Source organism: Typopeltis vanoorti, chromosome 2, assembly GCF_054136105.1.
Source record: "Typopeltis vanoorti isolate ZY-2024b chromosome 2, IOZ_Tvanoo_1.0, whole genome shotgun sequence".
Taxonomy (NCBI): Eukaryota; Metazoa; Arthropoda; class Arachnida; order Uropygi; family Thelyphonidae; genus Typopeltis; species Typopeltis vanoorti.
In genome coordinates, this window is record NC_143550.1 from 135,054,714 (window position 1) to 135,076,200 (window position 21,487).

The 21,487-nt window shown below is 37.4% G+C and overlaps 1 protein-coding gene across 1 annotated transcript in view; it reads left to right on the forward strand.

Moving 5' to 3' along the window:
• Positions 1-7,033: 7,033 nt before the first annotated feature.
• LOC150109447 (1,5-anhydro-D-fructose reductase-like) overlaps positions 7,034-21,487 on the forward strand; it is a 193,934-nt gene continuing 179,480 nt past the window's right edge. Inside the window, exon 1 of the mRNA XM_090402383.1 lies at positions 7,034-7,222. Within this exon, the coding sequence (XP_090258509.1) occupies positions 7,034-7,222 (189 nt within the window). The remainder of the gene's footprint in view (positions 7,223-21,487) is intronic.

Consider the following 21,487-nt stretch of genomic DNA (forward strand, 5'->3'; position numbering starts at 1 on the left):
CTAAATTTCCTCCCGATATCTCAGCCCTATTTCAGTTTACAATGAACTCAGGCTATTTCGTTTGGCAGGAAAAATTCTACAAACAGATAGAGGGGACAGCCATGGGTTCACCACTTTCCCCACCCTTGGCCAACTTCTTCATGGAGATGTTTGAAGAGAAAGCCTTAAACTCAGCCCCACTTCGCTACGTTGATGATGTTTTCGCTATTTGGCCACATGGCCCGGATTCACTCCTCTCCTTCCTAACACACTTGAACAACCAACACCCTAGAATCAAATTCACCCTGGAAAAAGAGGAAAACAATAACCTCCCCTTCCTAGACACACTAGTCACCCGCCAACCTGATGGAACCTTGGTTTTCTCAGTTTATAGAAAACCCACCCATACAGGCAGATACATTCACCAACAATCCCACCACCCCCCCCTCACAACAATATGGAGTTATTAAAACATTATTCAACAGGGCAAAAATAATCTGTTCTAATGATCAAGCCCTAACCACTGAACTAAATCACATCCGTGACACTTTCTCAGCCAACGGCTACCCCTTCCAAAAAATACTTAACCCAGTTATCCACAACCCACCATCCCCTCCCCTTCACAAAAAAGATTACTCTAAATCCATCACTATTCCCTACATCAGAGGCACTTCGGAAAAAATCAATAAAATCCTAAAAAAACATGACTTGACCACTTGTTACAGACCACATAGAAAACTGGCATCCCTTATCCGCTCCACCAAAGACCAACCACTTCCCCTAGACCTACCTGGTGTATACCAGGTCCCTTGCAGCTGTAAACTGTCCTACTTTGGCCAAACAGGCAGGATAGCAAATATCAGAATCTCAGAACACAAGGATTACATCCGATTTCACCAGTACAGCCACTCTGGGCTTGCAGACCACTCTCTGGATACTCGCCACAGAATAAGATGGAAGAAAGCCACAGTAATACACCGCAGCAAGTTCAAGTATGAAAGACTATTCATGGAATCAGCCTCGGCCCTTAGGAACATGCCAAACCTCAACAAATTTGGATGCATGAAACTGCCCCAAATTTGGGAAACTTTTATCAGAAGAACTTCAGCCCAAAGTCCAAAAACTACCAATATAGCCCACCAGGGGGCACCATCAGGACTTTAGGAAAACACTAGCTTCCTAGCTTCAGTCTCATTTGCTGTTATTAGTACTTGTGTGCACGTGTCTTTGTAGTAAGTTCCCAAGAAGATGGCAACGTGATGTTCGCCGAAATATCGGAAAGTATATATTAAAGTTTATTTAATCTATATTTCTAGTATACGCTGTCAATTCCTTAAATATTAGTTATCATGTTTAACCAGCGTATAAGCCTCTCAACAAGAATAATTGACAAACAATTAACGAAAATAAAAAGAAATAACTAAAGAAGAATTAGAAATCAGCCTGAAAGAAACAAGAAACGGAAAATCACCTGGAGAAGATAAACTAGGTTCAGAACTATATAAATATACAGGAACTAGATTCAAAGAAAGACTCTTACTATTTTTAAATAAAATTTATTCAACTGGTATCCCCCCCAATAGAATGGAAAAAAGCAATTGTGATTCCTATCTTTAAAAAAGGTAATAGAGATGACCCTAAAAACTATAGAGGTATCAGTATACTAAATTCCTGTTACAAAATATATAGCAGAATCTTAAATAGCAAACTAATGAAATATTCCGAAAACTTTATTTTAGAAGTACAGAATGGATTTAGAAAAGGATGATCATGTATAGACCCAGCCTTTTGCCTAAAATTAATAATACAGAAAAGAAGAGAATACATTTTAGAAACACATATTGCATTTATTGACTATGAAAAAGCATTTGACAAAGTTAAAAGAAACATATTATTTAACATATTAAAAGAAAGACAAATACCAAATAATATCCTAAAAGCTATCACAAGTATATATGAGAATAATCAAATACAAATAAGATTAAATCACGAGCTATCATATACGAAAGAGATAAACCAAGGGGTCCGACAGGGATGTCCCCTCTCAGCAACTCTTATCTACTGAAATGAAATAATAATAAAATGGAATAAAAATTTACATCAAGGAATTAAACTTATTGCATTTATTGACTATGAAAAAGCATTTGACAAAGTTAAAAGAAACATATTATTTAACATATTAAAAGAAAGACAAATACCAAATAATATCCTAAAAGCTATCACAAGTATATATGAGAATAATCAAATACAAATAAGATTAAATCACGAGCTATCATATACGAAAGAGATAAACCAAGGGGTCCGACAGGGATGTCCCCTCTCAGCAACTCTTATCTACTGAAATGAAATAATAATAAAATGGAATAAAAATTTACATCAAGGAATTAAACTTTCTCCTACAGTAAACTTAAACACTCTCCTCTTTGCTGAAGACCAAATAATAATTACAAATTCTGAAGATAAACTACAGAAAGCTATTTTAAATCTAAATGAGATATCCAAAGATTATGGTATGATAATATCAACAGAAAAATCAAAAACTATGGCCTTTAAAGGACAAGATTCAGCAAGAACTAAAATAGTAATAGATAACAAGATCTTGGAACAGGTGAATTCATTTAACTACCTAGGATGTATGATCACATATGAAAATGAAAAAGATATAAATGTAAAAATGGCAAAATTTATTACTTAAATTAAGGGGATGTTAAATCAAACATAGTTTTAAAACCGAATAAGAAACTCAAAGATTGGAATCAGAGAGTTTCTTGCCGAAGTTATTAGCTCTTTATACTTAAGTAAAATTGCAAAATATTTAAAAATAACAGGTGTAATTAACTCTATATTTAAACCAAACCTAGTTCAAAAACAAACCAGATTAAAAGTATACAATACATTAGCCCTACCAGTCTTAATGTATGGAAGTGAAATCTGGACAATAAAACAAAAAGACAAACAAAGATTAACAACAGCAGAAATGAAGTTTATGAGAAAAACTGCAAAGTATGCCCTATTTGATCACAAAAGAAATGAAGTAATTATGAAAGAATTAAACCAAAAACCAGTAATAGAAAAAATTAAAAAATATAAACATAAATGGATGGAACACATTCAATGAATGAAAACAGAAAGATTACCAAAACAAGCTTTAAAATACAAGCTATTAGGAAAAAGAAAACCAAGACATCCTCTTAAACGATTCAACGATGACTTCTAAGGCCGGAACAGGCCATGCTAGGCCAAATCCTTGATATGCATGATGATGATGATGATATTTATATTTTAAATCTTATCCATTAGAGAGGGAACTAACTTAGGTGGCAAAAGCTTCAACTTCTGATGTATCAGAATGAATTACTGGGTTTACAATATGATGGTATTCTGTAATGGGTTACTATCAAAAAGCAGGTATTCGCTTTAATTAATCACTCACTGACATTCAAAATTTACTGTAAACCGTAACAGTAATTATGAGGATCGGCTGAGGGAGTGTGGACTGCAGAGTTTAGTGGATAGAAGGAGGGGGGTGATATGATTGAGACCTTTAAACTGTTGAGAGGTGGTTACAGGGTTGACACTGGGGAGTTCTTTCGCTTGGTCGAACAGCGGGAAGGTGTGATGACAAGAGGCCATCCATGGAAGTTACGGAAGGAAACATCCTATGTGAGCAAGAGGATGAGGAGTGGTTTTTTTTGCATGGAGGGTGGTTGAACAATGGAATGCATTGCCTGATAGAGTTGAGAGAGCAAGAATGGTAAGTGAGTTTAAGGAGTGGTATGATAGACTTTGTGTTTCCTAGGAGGGACCGCCCTCGATGAGTCTTGATAGACTTTTGTTTCTTAGAAAGGACCTCCCACAATGAGTCTTTTGACTCCATGGAGGCCTGAATAATAATAATAATCAACAATAATACCAGCTATTCAACAAATCATCTGGAGCTAGTTATAACTAGAACAGGGATGGTAAACTTTTTTAAGGATCAGTGCCAAAATTGGCTAATTTTTAAAAAAAAAATACCTCCACATGCCCTTTTGGAATTTTGCACAGTATATCATTATTTTTCTCATACATGTTTTACTTCATAAAAGCATAACAAAAAAAGAAGAAATAAAGTACGTTATTCAAAGATGCTATAATAAAGGTATTAAAATAAAATCCTTCATAAAAAATGATGTAATGTTTAGCTTGAAGAAGAGATTTACTATAAAACGATAAATATATGTTAAAAATCGATCAATTATGATAAAACATCAAAGCTAAAGGGAAAAAAAGTAAGTATATTTAACATCACTGAGACATCAGTTGCTGCATCATCAACAATAGGTATTGTACTGTATATCAAGCGTATGCTTTGGGTATTTAAGAATTTAATCATACAATTTTTTTGCAATTTTATCAGTATGTCTCCCCACTCAGACTTCAAACTCAACATGCACGAATGGTATGATGTCACTATATGCCTGACAAAGAGCAGGGATATGCACAGGTCACGACTCAAAGTGGATTCCGGGAGTAATGTCATTTCAAAGTTTGAAATTTAATTTTTTTTGTGATGCTCGGAATCTGTGTGCCCAAAAATTTTCATAGGCAGGCCATGAGTTGACCACCTGCATACTAGGATTATCTCCTTAGACCAGGAGATCATTGATTGTATCTCCTCCATATGGGGGAGACCTTTTCATGGTGGACTAGATCTTATAGCAATGGTACTGTCCCTTTTTATTCTTCTTCTTTTTCTATACTTCTCTTGCTGTTCTTTGCTTAGTTTAGGACAATTTTGCAACTGTAAAGGACCTGGTAGGTCTAGGGAATGTGGATGTGTTTGATTGATGCCAATTTTTATGTGGTCTATAAGTGGATGTAAGCTTGTATTTATTTAGGATTTTGTTTTGTGCCCTAGATATATGGAATGATGATAGATTTTATATAATCTCTGCTCTGAAGAGGAGGAGGGGGGTTGTAGTCACAGTGTTTGAATATTTTGTGGGGGTTGTAGCCATGGGCTAAGATTGTGGTCAAGTTCATTAATTAGGGCACTGCTATCAGAACGGGTTAATTTTGCCCTCTTATAGAGGGTTTTTATAATCCCATATTGTTGGACGTGGGAATGTGACTGCTGGTGAATGTATCTACCAGTATGTGTGAGTTTTCTATAAACAGAGAATTGCCAGGGATCCATCAGGCTGGTGTGTAATCAGAGTGTCTAGGAAGGGGAGACTGTTATTGTTTTCCTTTTCTAAGGTAAACTGGATCCTGTTTATCTGGGGCAGAGTTTAAGGCTTTTTCTTCAAAGGTCTCCATGGAGAAAGTGGGGAACCCATGGATGTCCCCTCTATCTGTTTGTAGAATTTCCTTGCCAAACAAAATAGTTAAAGTTCATGGTGAACTGAAACAGGACTGAGATATTGGAAGGAAACATAGCTTGGATAACGACATGTCTAAAGTGCCTTTTGAGTGGGGCACTTTAGACCTGACCTTATGACATTATTCTGTAATGCATAACAGCTTATGTATTAGAGAATAGAAAGGAGACATCAGAATTGACCATTATGTTAGTGTGTTGGAGTGTGAGGATCCACTAAAAATCTATCAACAAAATTTTGCATTACATCCCATTATGGATGGCATTGATTCACCCACATACAAATTAGCCAAACATTTAGTCAAAGTGCTCTCATAATATACTGGAAACACTCCTTCATACATAAAAAATTCAGCTCACTTTTAAGCCAGTATCGAAAACCTCAAAGTTAATCAGTTCTGATAGCGGTGCCCTAACTACTGAACTTGATCACATTCTCAACATCCTTTACTTTAGTCAAAAAAATTAACATTCTCAACACTTTCTTAGCCATTTGCTATAACCCCCACAAAATATTAAAACCCTGTAACCACAACCTCCTCTTCAGAGCAGAGATTATTCAAAATCTATTACCATTCCATATATATGAACACCTTCAGAACACACGCAATTTACAGACAAAAAAAAAAAAAAAAACTAGCTGTGGTAGTTGTGGGCAGTAGATGGCGTTGATGTAGGTGATTGGTAGTAGAGGTTCTGTGTAGTAGTGGAGACGGAGAGTTGTACAGTAGGTGTCCTCCCGCGATGAGTCTTCGGACTCCTTAGAGGTGTCACGAATAATAATAATAATATCCAAGGCATATCCAAAAACTTAACAAAAATCCTAAATAAATACAACCTTAAAAGCACTTATAAGCCACACAAAAAATGGTCATCCCTAATGCTCCACTAAAGACCAGCCACATTCCCTAGACCTACCAGGTCCTTTGCAGTTGCAAACTGTCCTACTACAGCCAAATAGGCAGGACAACCAATATCAGAATATCTGAACACAAGGACTACATCCAGTTCCACCAATAAAGCTACTTAGGACTTGCTGACAATGCTTTGGACACTCACTAATCACAGGATACACTAGAAGTCCACTCTATTGCACTGCAGCAAATAGAAATATGAGAGGCTGTTCCTGGAATCTGCCTCAGCCCTGAGAAACTTTCCAAACCTCAGCAAATTTTGGTTAATGAAACTGTCCCAAATCTGGAAAGCACTCATCTTCAGCCCAATGGCCAAGACCAGCCAATTTAGCCCATTAATGCTAAATTGGCTGGTCTAGAGTCCTAAACCTGACTTTGGTCACCTTTCTTCAGCATCATTTACCAAGTGTTAGTGCCTGCAAACATATATCATTGTTTGTGATCCCTGAAGATGATGGAAATGTAATGTTGCCAAAATATCAGAAGTATTAATTAAAGGTTTTATGATTAATATTGAGTATATGTTGTAATTTTCTGAAAAGAATAGTTGTGAATAGCTAATGTATTAGCCTTTCTTCCAGAATTGATTCATAAGGATTTAGAGTGATCAGCAAGACATCCCAAAACAATTAAAACACTTTGTTCTTTGATATTCTTATTGAAACATCAAGTCAGCAACACTCGTGAAAACTACTGAGAGTGTCATCAGTGGGGGAGGTGGGAGAATACCAATTACTGTAACACCTCATATATCACTCAACTGTTGTAGAGTGTGATAATGGAATGGGATCTCTTTGATGTCCCAAGTAAGTGGTATATTCAGAACTTGGAAGATCAAGGAGTAACAGGTATAAGGTACATCCTAATACATAAGGATGGTCATTTGGTTCCAAGTGAAATATCATCCTTACTTTTGACACAGCCAAAACCTCCAACATCAGTGAAAGCAGGTTATCTCAACTGTGTTGTTAGGCTCTACATCCCTAATCCACTACCTGGTTTTATTATAAACTCTCTAGCCAAGTATTCCAAGTGTGATATACATTATATGTGAATACAAGTGTGAAATACAAATACATACAGACTAGAAGTGTCCAGGAACGGGGAATGAATGTAGGAAGACAAGTAGTGTGATAGGAGAGAATGAGAAAATAATAGTTGATAGTGTGGAAGGTGTGAGTGACTGTGAAAGTTTAGGAGATGGTTTTGTTTGGGAGAGTGAATTTAGATTAAGAGTGACTGACCTGCAGAGGGAGATAGATGAGTTGAAAGAGGAGGTGGAATGTCTTGTGAATGAGAGCAGAAGTATGAAAGATAAGATTAGGAGAATGGAAGAGATAAATGCAAGGCGAATCAGAGTAGGAGAGAGAGAGAGAGAATTTAGGGAGTATGAGTGAGATGTATGGGGGTGCTAGAAGAGGAGAGAATGGAAACAGTAGAAGAGAGGGAATGAGAGAGAGGTATGGGAATGCTAGCAGACGAGAGGATGGAAACAGTAGGAGAGACGGAATGAGAGAGAGATATGGAAGTGCTAGAAGAGGAGAGAATGGAAACGGTAGGAGAGATGGAATGAGAGAGAGGTATGAGAATGCTAGAAGACGAGAGGATGGAAACAGTAGTAGGAGAGACAGAACGAGAGAGGGATATGGAAGTGCTAGAAGTGGAGAGAATGGAAACGGTAGGAGAGATGGAATGAGAGAGAGGTATGAGAATGCTAGAAGACGAGAGGATGGAAACAGTAGTAGGAGAGACAGATATGGAAGTGCTAGAAGTTGAGAAAATGGAAACAGTAGGAGAGAGGGAATGAGAGAGATGTATGGGAGTGCTAGAAGAGGAGAGAATGGAAACAGTAGAAGAGAGAGGTATGGGAATGAAAGAAGAGGAGAGAATGGAAACAATAGGAGCAAGGAAATGGTAAGAGGTATAATGTATGGCGACTCAATGATCCGTGGTGTTCAAGATAGGATGCGTGAGGAGTGTTTGCCAGGAGGAACAATAGGAAGGGTGGCTATGGCAATTATGATGGTAGGAACGAATGGCAAGTGGTAATGTAAGTTGGGCAGCGAGAGATATGAGATTTTTGCTTGAGACTGTATGGAAGAAGACAGAGAGAGGAAAAATAGTGTGCGTGTTGCCTAGGTATGATAATGATGAGCTGAGCAGAAGAGCGGTGATATTGAATGGCATAATAGCGAGAATGTGTGACAAGAGAGGACTGGTATATGTGGATGCTTGGAGTGCGTTTGAGGAAAGAGAGGAATTGTATGCGAGAGACCGTTTACATTTGAATGAGGAAGGATGTAGGCATCTGGAGAGATTGCTGTTCTGAACGAGTTAGTGTGTCCCAGAGAGGATGATAGCAGGGGTGGCCTCTTGTGGGAATGGATACTTGGGAGAAGGGAGACAATGTCAGGTAACACTGAGCCCAGTGGAGTCTAGAAGGGATAATGGTGGGTATATAAACAATGGCATTTATATGCTTTATACTAATGCCAGGAGTATCCAGAATAAGGGAGAGGAATTGGTGGCGCAGATAGCATCAGCCTGGCCAAAATTTATTGCGATCACTGAGACATGGTTGACAGAAGGGGATATAACAACAGGAATAGAAGTCGCTGGGTATAGCATTTTTCGTCAGGATAGGAGGGGAAAGCATGGTGGTGGGGTACTGCTTATGATAAGTGATGACCTATGTCCTCTAAGAGTGGAGAATTTGGAAGGAAGTGAGACAAATGATTTTGAGAGCGTATGGTGTGAGGTAGAGGTAGGCAAGACAGGATATTTAGTGGGGTGTTGCTACAGACCCAGGAGCACAGAGGATGGGGACCAGGTGATGTTTAGACAGCTAAGTTTGGCAAGTGCAAGAAGAATGATTGTTATGGGAGATTTTAACTTCAGTAGTATAAATTGGAGAGAGGAAGATGCATGTAGCAATAGGGGAATGGAATTTCTAGAATTCTTGAGGGACAAATGTCTTAGGCAACATGTAACAGAGGGAACAAGAGGTTCAAAAGTTTTGGATTTGGTTATAGCATCAGAAGAGTTGATAATAACTGAGTTGACGTTTCTCCCACCAGTTGGAGAGAGTGACCATATGGTGTTGACTTGGAAAATGAATAGACATGCAGGAGTATCAAAGAGACGGGAACTTATGTGGAATTATAAGGCAGGTGATTATAATAGTCTTAGACGTTAACTTCGGGAAGTTTCATGGAGGGAGGAATTGGAAGGTCGAGATATCACTAGTGCGTGGGAAATTGTGAAAGAATATTTGTTATCAGCAATGGTAAGTTGTATACCACGAGTGAAGAAGAGGACGCAATTTGGAGTAAAGTGGATAACAAACAATATTAAACAGGAATTGCATGCGAAAAAGAGGCTATGGAAGAGATATAAGGAGACAGGTGAAGAGATGCATAAGGAATATAAGACACAGGCCAGAAAAGTGACTAGTGTGGTAAGGAAAGCGAAACTGGAATATGAGAGGAGATTGGCCATAAGATCCAAAGAAAATCCTAGGGAATTTTTTAGCTATGTGGCCAGTAGGAGGAGAAATGACTGTGGAAGAATGATATTGTGGGATAAAAATGGGAATAGAGTGACTGATGCAGAGGACATAGTGGAATTGTTCAATGAACACTTTATTGGAGTATTTCATTCTAGAGGAGTCAGTTTTAATGCTAGAGGGATAGGACTGGTTCGAGGTCTGGAGGTACAGGAGGAGAGTGTGTTTCAGATACCGAGTACTCTGGATGTCAGTAAAGCTGTGGGACTGGATGGTATTTCACCACGAGTTTTGAGAGAATGTGCTAGGGAATTGACAGTGCCTTTAACGTGGCTTTTCAATGAAAGTCTGGCTTTGGCAGAGGTGCCCAGGGAATGGAAGGAAGGTAAGATAGTGCCATTGCATAAGGGTGGTAACAGACTGGAAGTGTCTAATTATAGGCCAGTGTGTGTGTCATCAGTAGTTGTTAAGATCTTGGAGAAAGTAGTGAGGGACCATATACAGCATTGGTAAGATGAGGGTAATGTTATCTGTGAGAATCAACATAGATTTGTGAAAGGACGCTCTTGTTTTAGCAATATGCTAGCCTTTTATAATAAAGTTACAAGAACATTAGATGAAGGAAAGGCATATACTGCAATTTTCTTAGACTTGGCGAAGGCATTTGACAGGGTGCCACATGATAAGCTGATATTTAAGTTGCAGCACATGGGTCTGGATGTCAGATTGGTCAACTGGATTCAGGATTGGCTGTCTGATAGGCATCAGAGAGTTGTGTATGGTGGAGCAGTTTCCAGGAGGCAAAGGGTTACAAGTTGGGTCCCACAAGGCTCAGTACTAGGACCTATATTGTTTAACCTTTATATCAATGACATAGCCAGTGGATTGCAAGGGGATATTCAGTTGTTTGCGGATGATGCAAAGCTATGAAGGATTATTAGTAATAGTGCAGATGTGGTAGCCCTGCAAGAGGATTTAAATAAGCTAGATAGATGGGCAAATGAATGAGGGTGTCAGTTTAATGCACCAAAATGTAAGGTCTTGAGGTTTGGGAAACATCGATGGGATGCTGCATAATCTATGGGAGGAGTTATACTGGAGGAAGTAGGGGAGACAAGAGATCTGGGGTTGATGATTGATAGAAACCTGAAGTTTAGGGGACATATTGCAAAGGTGGTGAAGGTAACACAGAGGATTGCTATTATGAGAAGGACACTGACCTGCAGAAATAAGAGGGTTATCATTACGTTGTATAAGTCTCTTGATCAGACCACACTTGGACTATTGTTCTCAGATTTGGTCCCCAGGATTCGAAGGGGATAAATTAACTGTGGAAAGGATGCAAAGACGGGTGACAAAGATGGTTTCAGGACTGTACAAGGATAGTTATGAGGATCTGCTAAGAGAATTTGGACTGCAGAGTTTGGTGGATAGAAGAAGGAGAGGTGATATGATTGAGACTTTTAAACTGTTGAGAGGTGGTTACAGGGTTGACACTGGGGAGTTCTTTCACTTGGTTGAACAGTGGGTAGGAGTGATGACAAGAGGCTATCCCTGGAAGTTTCGAAAGGAAACTGTAAGCAAGAGGGTAAGGAGTGGTTTCTTTGTGTGGAGGGTGGTTGAGCCGTGGAATGCATTGCCTGATGGAGTGGTGGGAGCGAGAACGGTCAGTGAGTTTAAAGAGTGGTATGATAGACTTTGTGCTTCTCGGGGGGGGACCTCCCCTCGATGAGTCTTGACAGACTTTATGTCTTAGGAAGGACCTCCCTCGATGAGTCTTTTGACTCCTTGGAGGTCTGAATAATAATAATAATAATAATTATCTCATCCTTATCTCAAAGAAAAGAGTGTTCCCCATGGCTCTGTCTTAAATGTGACTCTTTGCCATGAAAATAACTCAATCACTGAATAACTTCTTCCCATAGTAAGCAATGCTCCATATGTTGATGAGTTCACAATTTACTGTCATTCTTTCAACATGAAGGTCATTGAAAGACGAAGCAGTTGATCATATCTGTTTATGGTGTTCTTATTAATGGGTTCAGGTTTTCAACAGAAAAAAAAAAAGTGTATGTGTAGCGTTCTGCCATAAATGCACTCTTCACACAGACTTAGAGTTAAGAATGGGACAAATTATTATCCCAGTAGCAACAAAAGCTATAAGTTCTCAGGACTTATTTTTAAGGAAAGCATACATTTCTTGTACACATTTATCAACTAAGAGAAAAGTTAAAGAGAGTATTGAATATCCTTTATCGTCTACAGAATTGGATGCTGATTGGTGTTCCTTGCTTTACCTTTATTGCACACTTATTCATGGGTCCCACTTCTGTAGTTTCTCATGGGAAAGTAATATGCAAAAGTAGATCCTATTGTGATCAAGGAATGTGAATAGACACTGGTGCATTTTGCACATCACCTACTCAAAGTTGTCAAAGCAGATGAACCTGCTCTGTTGCTTTGACAGAAACAGTTTTCATTTAACTATACCCCTAAAAATCAAGTTGGTCCCTAAGTACATTCCATGAACTAGTATTTCAGTATTACACACACTCACCAGACTCCATTTATCCATTTAGTATGCACTTGAAACAGATTATGCATGCCATCAGCAAGTATCTTGATGTCACCTCTACTGAACATGATGATATTCCTTTATGAGAGGTTTGCACTTCACCGTGCAGCCTCTTGCTGTGCCAGCTAAAGAAGGTCATCATAGCTGTTGAATGCACACATATTTGGAACTTTTGTTAGTTGTGCTGCTGCTTCTTCTGACTTCATTGTATCCAGTCAGATTCCGCTTAAATTAAATGAAGTAACTATACTGCTGAGCCGCATGCCACTCAGTTTGCACTTGTACACATAAAAGAAAACCACTGCCAGAAATGCCTGATTTATACAAACTCCTTGATTTCTTTACAGTCCATCGCTTTTCCTGTGTATGCAATTTACATTCAGTGCTTTGTGATGTTCTACAAGTCTAGTTAATTTTGATTTTTAGTTGTGTTAGATTCCCAGCCACATTGGAATCAATGGAAAGGAGACTGCACATGCAACTATGTCAACTCATTTTTCCAGACAGTTTGTCAACAAAGTTAATTCATCAATAACAGTCATCATGGCAGCAAGCACTAACAAATAAATTGCAGGATTAAGCCTGAAATTAAGTTGGCAGTCTAGTGTATGTAGAAACAGAAAAGAAGAATTTGTTCTTATTATGTTCTGCATAGGCACAGTAATCTTACATATTCTTATCTACTAAAAGCTGATGACCTACCTGTGTATGAACAGTTCAAAAACTTGCCTTACAATTGCTATGTTTTGTTGGAGTGCCAATGCTTCAGTTGAGGAAGAAATGAAGTTTTCACTAATCTGGCTGAGCCACACACTATCTCTGGCTAATCTTGTAAAATTCAAACTGCATGAAGTTTTTAACTCTTTATAAAGAATTAAACAGCTTTGATCATAAATGCAATTTATATGTAGATATGACATTGCTCAATTTTTTTAAAAAATTTGTTCTCTAGTATATTACATCATCTAATTATTTAGTTATATTTTACTACTTTGTGTACTGCTGCAAAGATGCATTATGACCTTTGCTGTCCTTGCATCAATAAACCAGAAACCAACCAAACACCTGTATTGATTTCCTTTGGTTCCTCACAGTTGGTTTCTTGTCATACTTGGACTTTGCCTTTCTTACCATGATGATCACCTTTCTCTTTATATACCATTCATAACATTTTCTGTTTATGTAGCTCCAATTTAATGGTGATGCATTAAACACATTCAGCACACTAAAATTGTGAGTTCCCTTTTATCAGATTAATCCAGAGGGGATTATAAAACAAATAGTTGGTGAGAGGGGGAGGAACCAGAGGTCATTCATGGAAGTTGTGTAAAAGTGTGGTGAGGAGGGGGTGTGAGGAGCAGATTTTTTACATGGAGAATTGTCAGTGAATGGAACGCATTACCAGAATGTGTTGTTAATTCAAGAAATATTAAGGATTTTAAGATTCTATATGATAAATATGTTCTCAGTTGAATAAAACTCCCACGATGAGCCTGCCGACTCCATGGAGATGTAATAATAATAATAATAATAATATGTAAAATTTCTTGCAAATATGTGTCTGCTTAAAAGAAATGCAGAATTTGCTGAGATCTTTTAGAGACCTACAGAAATAGCCCTGCTCTTTTTTTCACAGTTGATATTATTGGTGTTAAGACTGGGTTTACAACCAAGTCAGAATCTAAGAACTAATTTCCTAAGAATGGAAGTATAATGATATAGCAGAAGATTTGAAGGGAAATATTTAGTTGTTTGCTTGATGATGCAAAACTGGGGAGGGCATATTTGATAAAGGTGATGTAGACATCTTACAGGATGATTTGAATAAACTGGTAGTGTGGACAGAGGACAATGGTTGTCAATTTAATGTAAAATGTTAGGTAATGTGCTTTGGGATGAAAAGATTACATACTTCATATCATATTGATAGTACTAGTTTACAGGAAATTGATGAGGCTAGAGATCTGGGGGTTGGTTGGTGGATAAAGATTTGAAATTCAGAGGACATACTGCAAGAGTTAGCACAATAGCTCAGAGGATTTCTTGGATGTTGAAGAACACATCGACAAGTAAAAATAGGAAGGTTATTATCCCTCTTTATAAGGCTATGATTTGGGCACATGTTGACCTGTGCACAGAATTGGTCACCTGTGTTTCTAGGATACCAGGAGGTAGTGGAAAGGACAAGTGACCAAGCTCATGACTGGCCTGTGGAATGTGCCCTATGTAAATTGAAGGTATGTGAGTTGTAGAGTTTAGCTAACAAGTGGAGGAGAGAGGATATGATAGACACTTATAGCTTACTAAAGGGATACTATAAGATTGCTATAAAAGAAATTTTTCAATACATGGGGAGTAGGAGAAAAACAGGGATCACAATTAGACATTATCTAAGAGTGTGAGGACTAGGTTCTTTACTTGGAGAGTGGTGAATGAGTGTAATGGATTGCTAGAGATGGTTGTGATGTCCCAACAGTAAGTTTAAAGAGATGTATGACAGGTATTGTGTTAATGGATGGTGTGGGTCTTTTGTGATGAGTCTTTCAGCTCCATGGAGTACCCGTACAACCTTTACTATCCCCCTCACCTCTCAAAAAAAAAAAGTCCTTCTGGATCTGATGTGGAAAACTCTTAGTAATCTTCTGCTGCAACAGTGATAACATTGTTTTGAGATATTCTTTTAAATATCCTGGTGAGACTATCAACAAAGTTAAGTGCTATGACACACTGAAAAAAGTCCTACAAAGAGAAAGACTAACCTAAAATCATTGCTTATAACCTCACTCCATAGTAATGCTAAGCTGCATATGGTTAACTAGACCAGCCATGAAACTCCTAAATTTGTTTTTATTCCCCAAAGAGAATAGTCAAGAAAGGAGTTCTGTGACAGCAAATGATTCAATGTGCAGGCTATGTAGAAAAAATTGGACAAAGTGAGCAAGTTTGATGATAGAAAAGACTTGTATAAGAGGGAAGACTTGAACTTGAATGGATTTGGCATCAGGAGGCTAAAGAAATTACTGAGTTGAGACCTAATGCAGAGAGTCAAGAAAATTGGATCATCACAAGAAGAATGGTGAGAATATGTGTGTAAGTTCAGCTTTGATATGCAAACATGATAATGATATGAATATCATTGGACATGGTTATAAATGGTGATCAAGTGGAAACGTGCACTTGGGTTCAGGCTTTCTGAGAATGTGTCTGTAGATAAAAAAGAAAAAGTTTCCAAAACAGACTGTAGCTGTAGGTATACAAAAAAGCCAGGAATCAGGAAGTAACTTGTTATGTCTATACACAAACATGTCAGAAGCATCATGAAAAGGGTAGAGTTCATTGCCTTGGTGAATATATTTTGGTCTAAGATTATTAGTGAAACCTGACTCACTAATGGCACTCAATTACTACATTATTCCAACACTTCATTATTCCAATTACTACATCTGAATTGCGAAAGTCAGATGTAGTAATTGGAATCTAATGTAAAGGTTATTATTATGTGACACCTCCAGGGAGTCTAAGGACTCATCATAGAAGGACACTTTACTTCGCTAAATACATCTCACACTCTCCACTACTACTTAATTTTCCTACTACAACACTACTGCCATCAACGCCATCTACTGCCCATCATCACTAACAATGGTATTTTTTGTCTGTGAATTGTGTTTGTTCTGAAGGCCGATTTGTCTGTACACAGGATGAAAAACCCGAGTTTCTGGCAGAAAAAAAACCCTGCTACCTCCATATAAAATTGGCTAACTCACCTTCAATTGAAAAAGCCCATTTTTAGGAGGGACAGAAGTAATAAGAGAGGGGGGATATTGCTAATGATATCGAATGATTTGTGTCCATTTAGGGTAGAAATTCACAAAGCCAATAAATAATAGTAATAATGTCCCATATAGCAGTGACTTAGGCTATCTAGTATGAAGTACAGGCTAACAAGATAAAATATATGGCAAGGTGTTGCCACAGACTTGGTGGTTCAACTACTAGGGGGGGTATGAAATGCAATTTATTGAACTGTTGTGACACAACTTACTCAAGAAGCATGTGAAAGAAGGAACTGGAAGTCAAAGAGTATTAGGTTTGATCATACCATCAGAAGGAGAACCAGTTAAAAATGTGACTGTTTTGCCACCAGTTGGTGATAGTATTATGCCATGCTGTCCTGGGCAGTAGCTAACTGTGTGACTGTTCCAATTACATACTGAACTACAAAGCTGAAAATTATAACAAATTCAGTAAATGGCTATCTTTGGTCTCATGGTATAATTCATTGAATGGGAAGGATATCAGCAATGCATGGGAAGTTTTGAAAAAGTGCTTAAATGAGGCATTAACTGAATCTATATTTACAGTTTAAATTAAGCAAGAGAGATCCATATGAAGAAAGAGGAGGAGGAGGAAAATTGTGAGAAGTGAGAGAGGAGTTATGAAATATTATGAGTTATATAAAGTGCAGGCCAGAATAGTCATGAACACTGTACAGAAACTATTTCTGAAAAGAAATAGACTGTGCAATTTCTTTTACTGCTATGCTGCTTGTAAAAGAAAAAAAATGAATGTGAAAGAATGAGTTTAGAGAGTGCAGTACCAATATCGAAATTGAATGAAATTGCTCAAATAATGAGTGCTCATTTCTAAGATCTGTCAACCAAGTGCATAGTGCTACCACCACATTGGATGAAGAGATAGAGGTATATGAGAATGAAGTTTCATATATATATATATATATATATATGTGTGTGTGTGTGTGTGTGTGTGTGTGAGTTAGCCAATCTCATACGAAGATAGCAGGGTTTTTCATCCAGTGTACAGACAAATCGGCCTTTAGAACATGCAGTTTACAGACAAAAAATGCTGTTGGTGGTAGATGGTGCTGATGATAGTTGCATATAGTAGAAGAATTAAGTATTAGGGGAGACAGCTACATGTGTGAGTGGAGTAGAGTGCCCTCCTCTCCCAAGATGAGTCCTTGGAGATATTACATAATAATAATAATTTAAAAAATAATATAATAAAAATAAATTAGTTATTGGAAGTTTTTCTACTTGGTTATACTATAAATTAAAGATACTGAGAAATTATATACTTGATTTAATCCTTTATCCAAGTGTAAGCAAACAAGTTTGCACCTGAACTATTTCCAGGATTGGGGCAACTCATATAAAAAAGCTAATAACTTCACGTCACTTGCCTTGGTATAAAAAAGCTAATAACTTCACATTATCATCCCATAATGCAAAGCACATCTCCTTGAGGACGTATATAATGCTATGCATTATGGGAAGGGCCATTACCCAGACCAGTATATAATTGACAGAGAAATGGAGTGTGTAGGAAGGGAACAGCAAACATAGAAGAAAAAATCATCTTTTAAATTAATAACAGAAATTATTGGAGTATCTTATCTTTGTCAAAGCAAATGGCATAATAAATAATATATTTAAGCCATCCCTAGTGCAAACACACACTAGAATCAGACCATATAATGTCTTGTCAAAACCAGTTCTACTATGTGGGAGCAAAACATGGACCATAAAACGGAAAGATGAAATACGAATTCAAATAGCAGAAATGAAATTTCTCAGAACAGCTAGATATACCAAGTGGGACCATGGAGAAATTTTATAATCCCTGAATATAAAACCAATAAATTACTACATAAGACATTAAAAACAAAAATGGATAGAAATTTAAATCAAATGGACAACAGCAGACTACTGAAAATATTATACAAATATAAAATAAATGAAAAAAGAATAATCAAAAGACCAAGAAAGAGAAGGCATGAGATCGGAACATGCCACCTGGCCTAAAATCCATTTTAGGAAGAAGATTGGAGTATCTTCAAGATTAATCTCACTGAAATTAAAGGGGAGGGACATTAAAATAATACAGATTTATACATTATTATTATTACTCACATGGAAATGATGAATATGAGGAAATTTCTTCAAATCAACAAACAGAAATTGTTACCATTAGAAAAGACACGCTGATAGGCATATGCAGGGTGGTCCCGTTTACAGAACGAAAACCCCAAGTTTCCGTGAGAAAAAAACTCGCTTGTCTCTTGGTACAGCTATCTCTGATTGGCTGCTGATGGAGATTGAACCGCTCCTCAGTCTCCAAAAGTTATATAGGGTTAAAATGGCTTCACACATTTCATATAAGGAATAAAAGGCAGCTGATTAGCATATATATATATATATATTAATAGTCTTGATAAAATTTAAGACTATTAAGTGGATAGAATGAAGGCATGCAGACTACAGAGTAAAAAAATAAATAAATCCTCTAAGGCCTTTAATTTTCCTATGGGGAATAAGCTTGGCTGTTTAAGTCCTATCTAACAGGGACCTAGGGGAAGTTCCATCTCCACCAGTTCCCAATCAGATATAGCTGGCCCAGGACTTACACTAATTATACATGTCATCTGGCAAAGAGAGGCAGACAGGAACTGCCATAAGAATTATTATTATAAAAAAATAAAAATAGCTAACACCTTTCATTCCCGTACAGAGATTAGGCGAGGCCGTTTTAGCCCTATTTAAGTTTTGGATACTAAGTGGGCATCTCAATCTCCATTGGTAGCAATCAGAGATAGCTGGCACAAGGTTATCACTAATTTAATTGGTACACAGTGAAATAGAAGGCAGATGAGTGCTGCCATCTCCTGGTCCCTGACCCAAACACAATATTTTTAATCTCTGAAAATAGTATGGGTTTGATGGTCGATTTTTTGAGTTTACGGGATGATAAACCAGAGTTTCAGGGAGAAAAAACCAGCTTGCTTGTGCCAGAGATTGACCACTTTGGGAACTGGTCGGATAATGTTCTAGTTTTTGAACCAAAGATTTGAACCCAGGAGTTATTTCGTGCAGTCAAGCCCAGTGGAGTGCAAATACTAATTCCACAGAGCTACACAGGCTATTGTTATCATTATTAGAGACCATACATCAAGGGAGGCCATACTATTTGCACCAGCTGTGATACCTTTTCTTGAATTCATTTGCACATGAATGCATCCAACAGGAATCCATTCCAATCAAGCACCACTCTTGATTTTGGAGTATATATTATTGAGCATATTATGAGAAAAAAATTGAGCCCTAACTTCCTGCTTGACAGCATTAATTCTCAACTTCCATAGATGTCCTTTCCCCACTCTCCATAAAATGAAAAATTCCATCTACTGAAATTCTGTATGATCTTTTAGGAAGTTTGTAAGTCTCTCTTGTTTGCTAGTGTCTTCAGCCTACAAATTCTCAGTATGTCTTCATAATCTGTATTTGTCAATCTTGATACCATTTTTGACACTCTCCTTTGCACTCTCTCCACTATATCAGAATCACCATGGAAACCAGGAAAGTACACCTACTTGTCCAAGTGAGGTCTTATCAAGAGGCAAAATGACTTCCCTCTCTTTACATGTCAAGTTTCATTTCAGTATTGCAATTATTCTCCGAGTTAATATTGTCTGAGATTTTTCAAATTTATATATTATTATTATTATTATTATTATTCAGGCCTCCAAGGAGTCAAAAGACTCATCGAGGGAGGTCCTTCCTAAGACATAAAGTCTGTCAAGACTCATCGAGGGGAGGTCCCCCCCTGAGAAACACAAAGTCTATCATACCACTCTTTAAACTCATATGATGACCAATTTTACATGAAATGAAAATTTTACAAGAATTAAGTTAATAGGTAAAAACAGTACCTGGTGCTTTTATGCTACATCAAAAAATATTAATAATAATAATAATAAATTATTGACAAAGAAAGACAGCATTAAAGGAAATATTATTTGTTCATAACTAATACCCAATGTGTTCCAGCAATAGCATGTAATGCATACACCCCACGTTCAAGAGGTTTGGCTTATTGAAATATCTAGACCAGGGGTTGCCAAACTTCTATGACCGTAGACCCCTTCAAGAGTTTCTTTACTTTTTATCGACCCCCTCTATTTTACTATTACGTAATTATAATAGGACAAGCAAAAAAGACGTTATGTGAGTTTTTAAATTGTTTATTTTATAGTTACAGTGTTTCTTATATGTATGATATAGCATATATTATTATATTACTATAATTCTACTACTGTTACTATCACTAGTAATATCACTGGTATTACTAGTGATATTAATATACTGGTATTAATAAACTATCGGTATTACTACCAGTCCTGCTCAACTCTTCAACATAAAGAAGTTTAGTTCATGAATGAATAACGACTGAATTATAATATGTATGTTGATGAATTTTAGAACATTAACGCTCACTTGTATGTTGATGCACAAAAATGAGGCTGGGATCGAATATGTGTAAGTCTAAGTAAATAAAAACCGCGTTGCAATCTCGCTCCCCGCCGTGCCGGCCGGGCGGGAACCACCAACATCCGTTTATTGGTATGGCCTACTTGATTGGGCTCCGTAACTATTTTCATGACCTATCTCCATCTTACAGGTCCTATTCATGTCACTGTTCCCACGATTCACTCTTAATTGCGTTGTCATTCAGGATGGAGGTAATCCAAGTTTAACCAAATTAAATATTACCCGTACAATGATGTCTTATATTTCTCTATCGACCCCTGAGCCCGAATCAACCCCTGGGGGTCGATATCGACCACTTTGGCAACCAATGATCTAGACAAAGCGATGTCAGTTGTGAAAAGTTGACCCAAAGAGAGAGAGAGAGAGAGAGAGAGATTGCCACCTAAGGTGAGAGAGTAGTAAATTATATTCTACACAGCTGTCCACGCAATCGAGGTGGTGCAGTTTATTACACTGTCTACGTTTGTGAAGTGAAGTATTTATTATACTTTGTTTACGTATGTGAAGCAGGGTGACCACATCTAGTACTTTCGTACTAGATCTAGTACTTTTTATAATTTTTTAGTGTTCTAGTACGTTCACCAACAGAGCTAGTACTTTCTTCCTTCCGAATAATAATAATAACAACAATATGAGAGTTAGACATATGAGTTTAATATTTTTCTTTTCTTTTCTCCCACCTCCCCATATGTCACATTCGGTGACATAAGCATGATTTCTTTTTTTTTTTTTCCCCTTCTCACTGTTCGCTAACCTTCTCTTTCCCCACCTCCCGAACCCATACTCACGCAATCCTACTGGTAT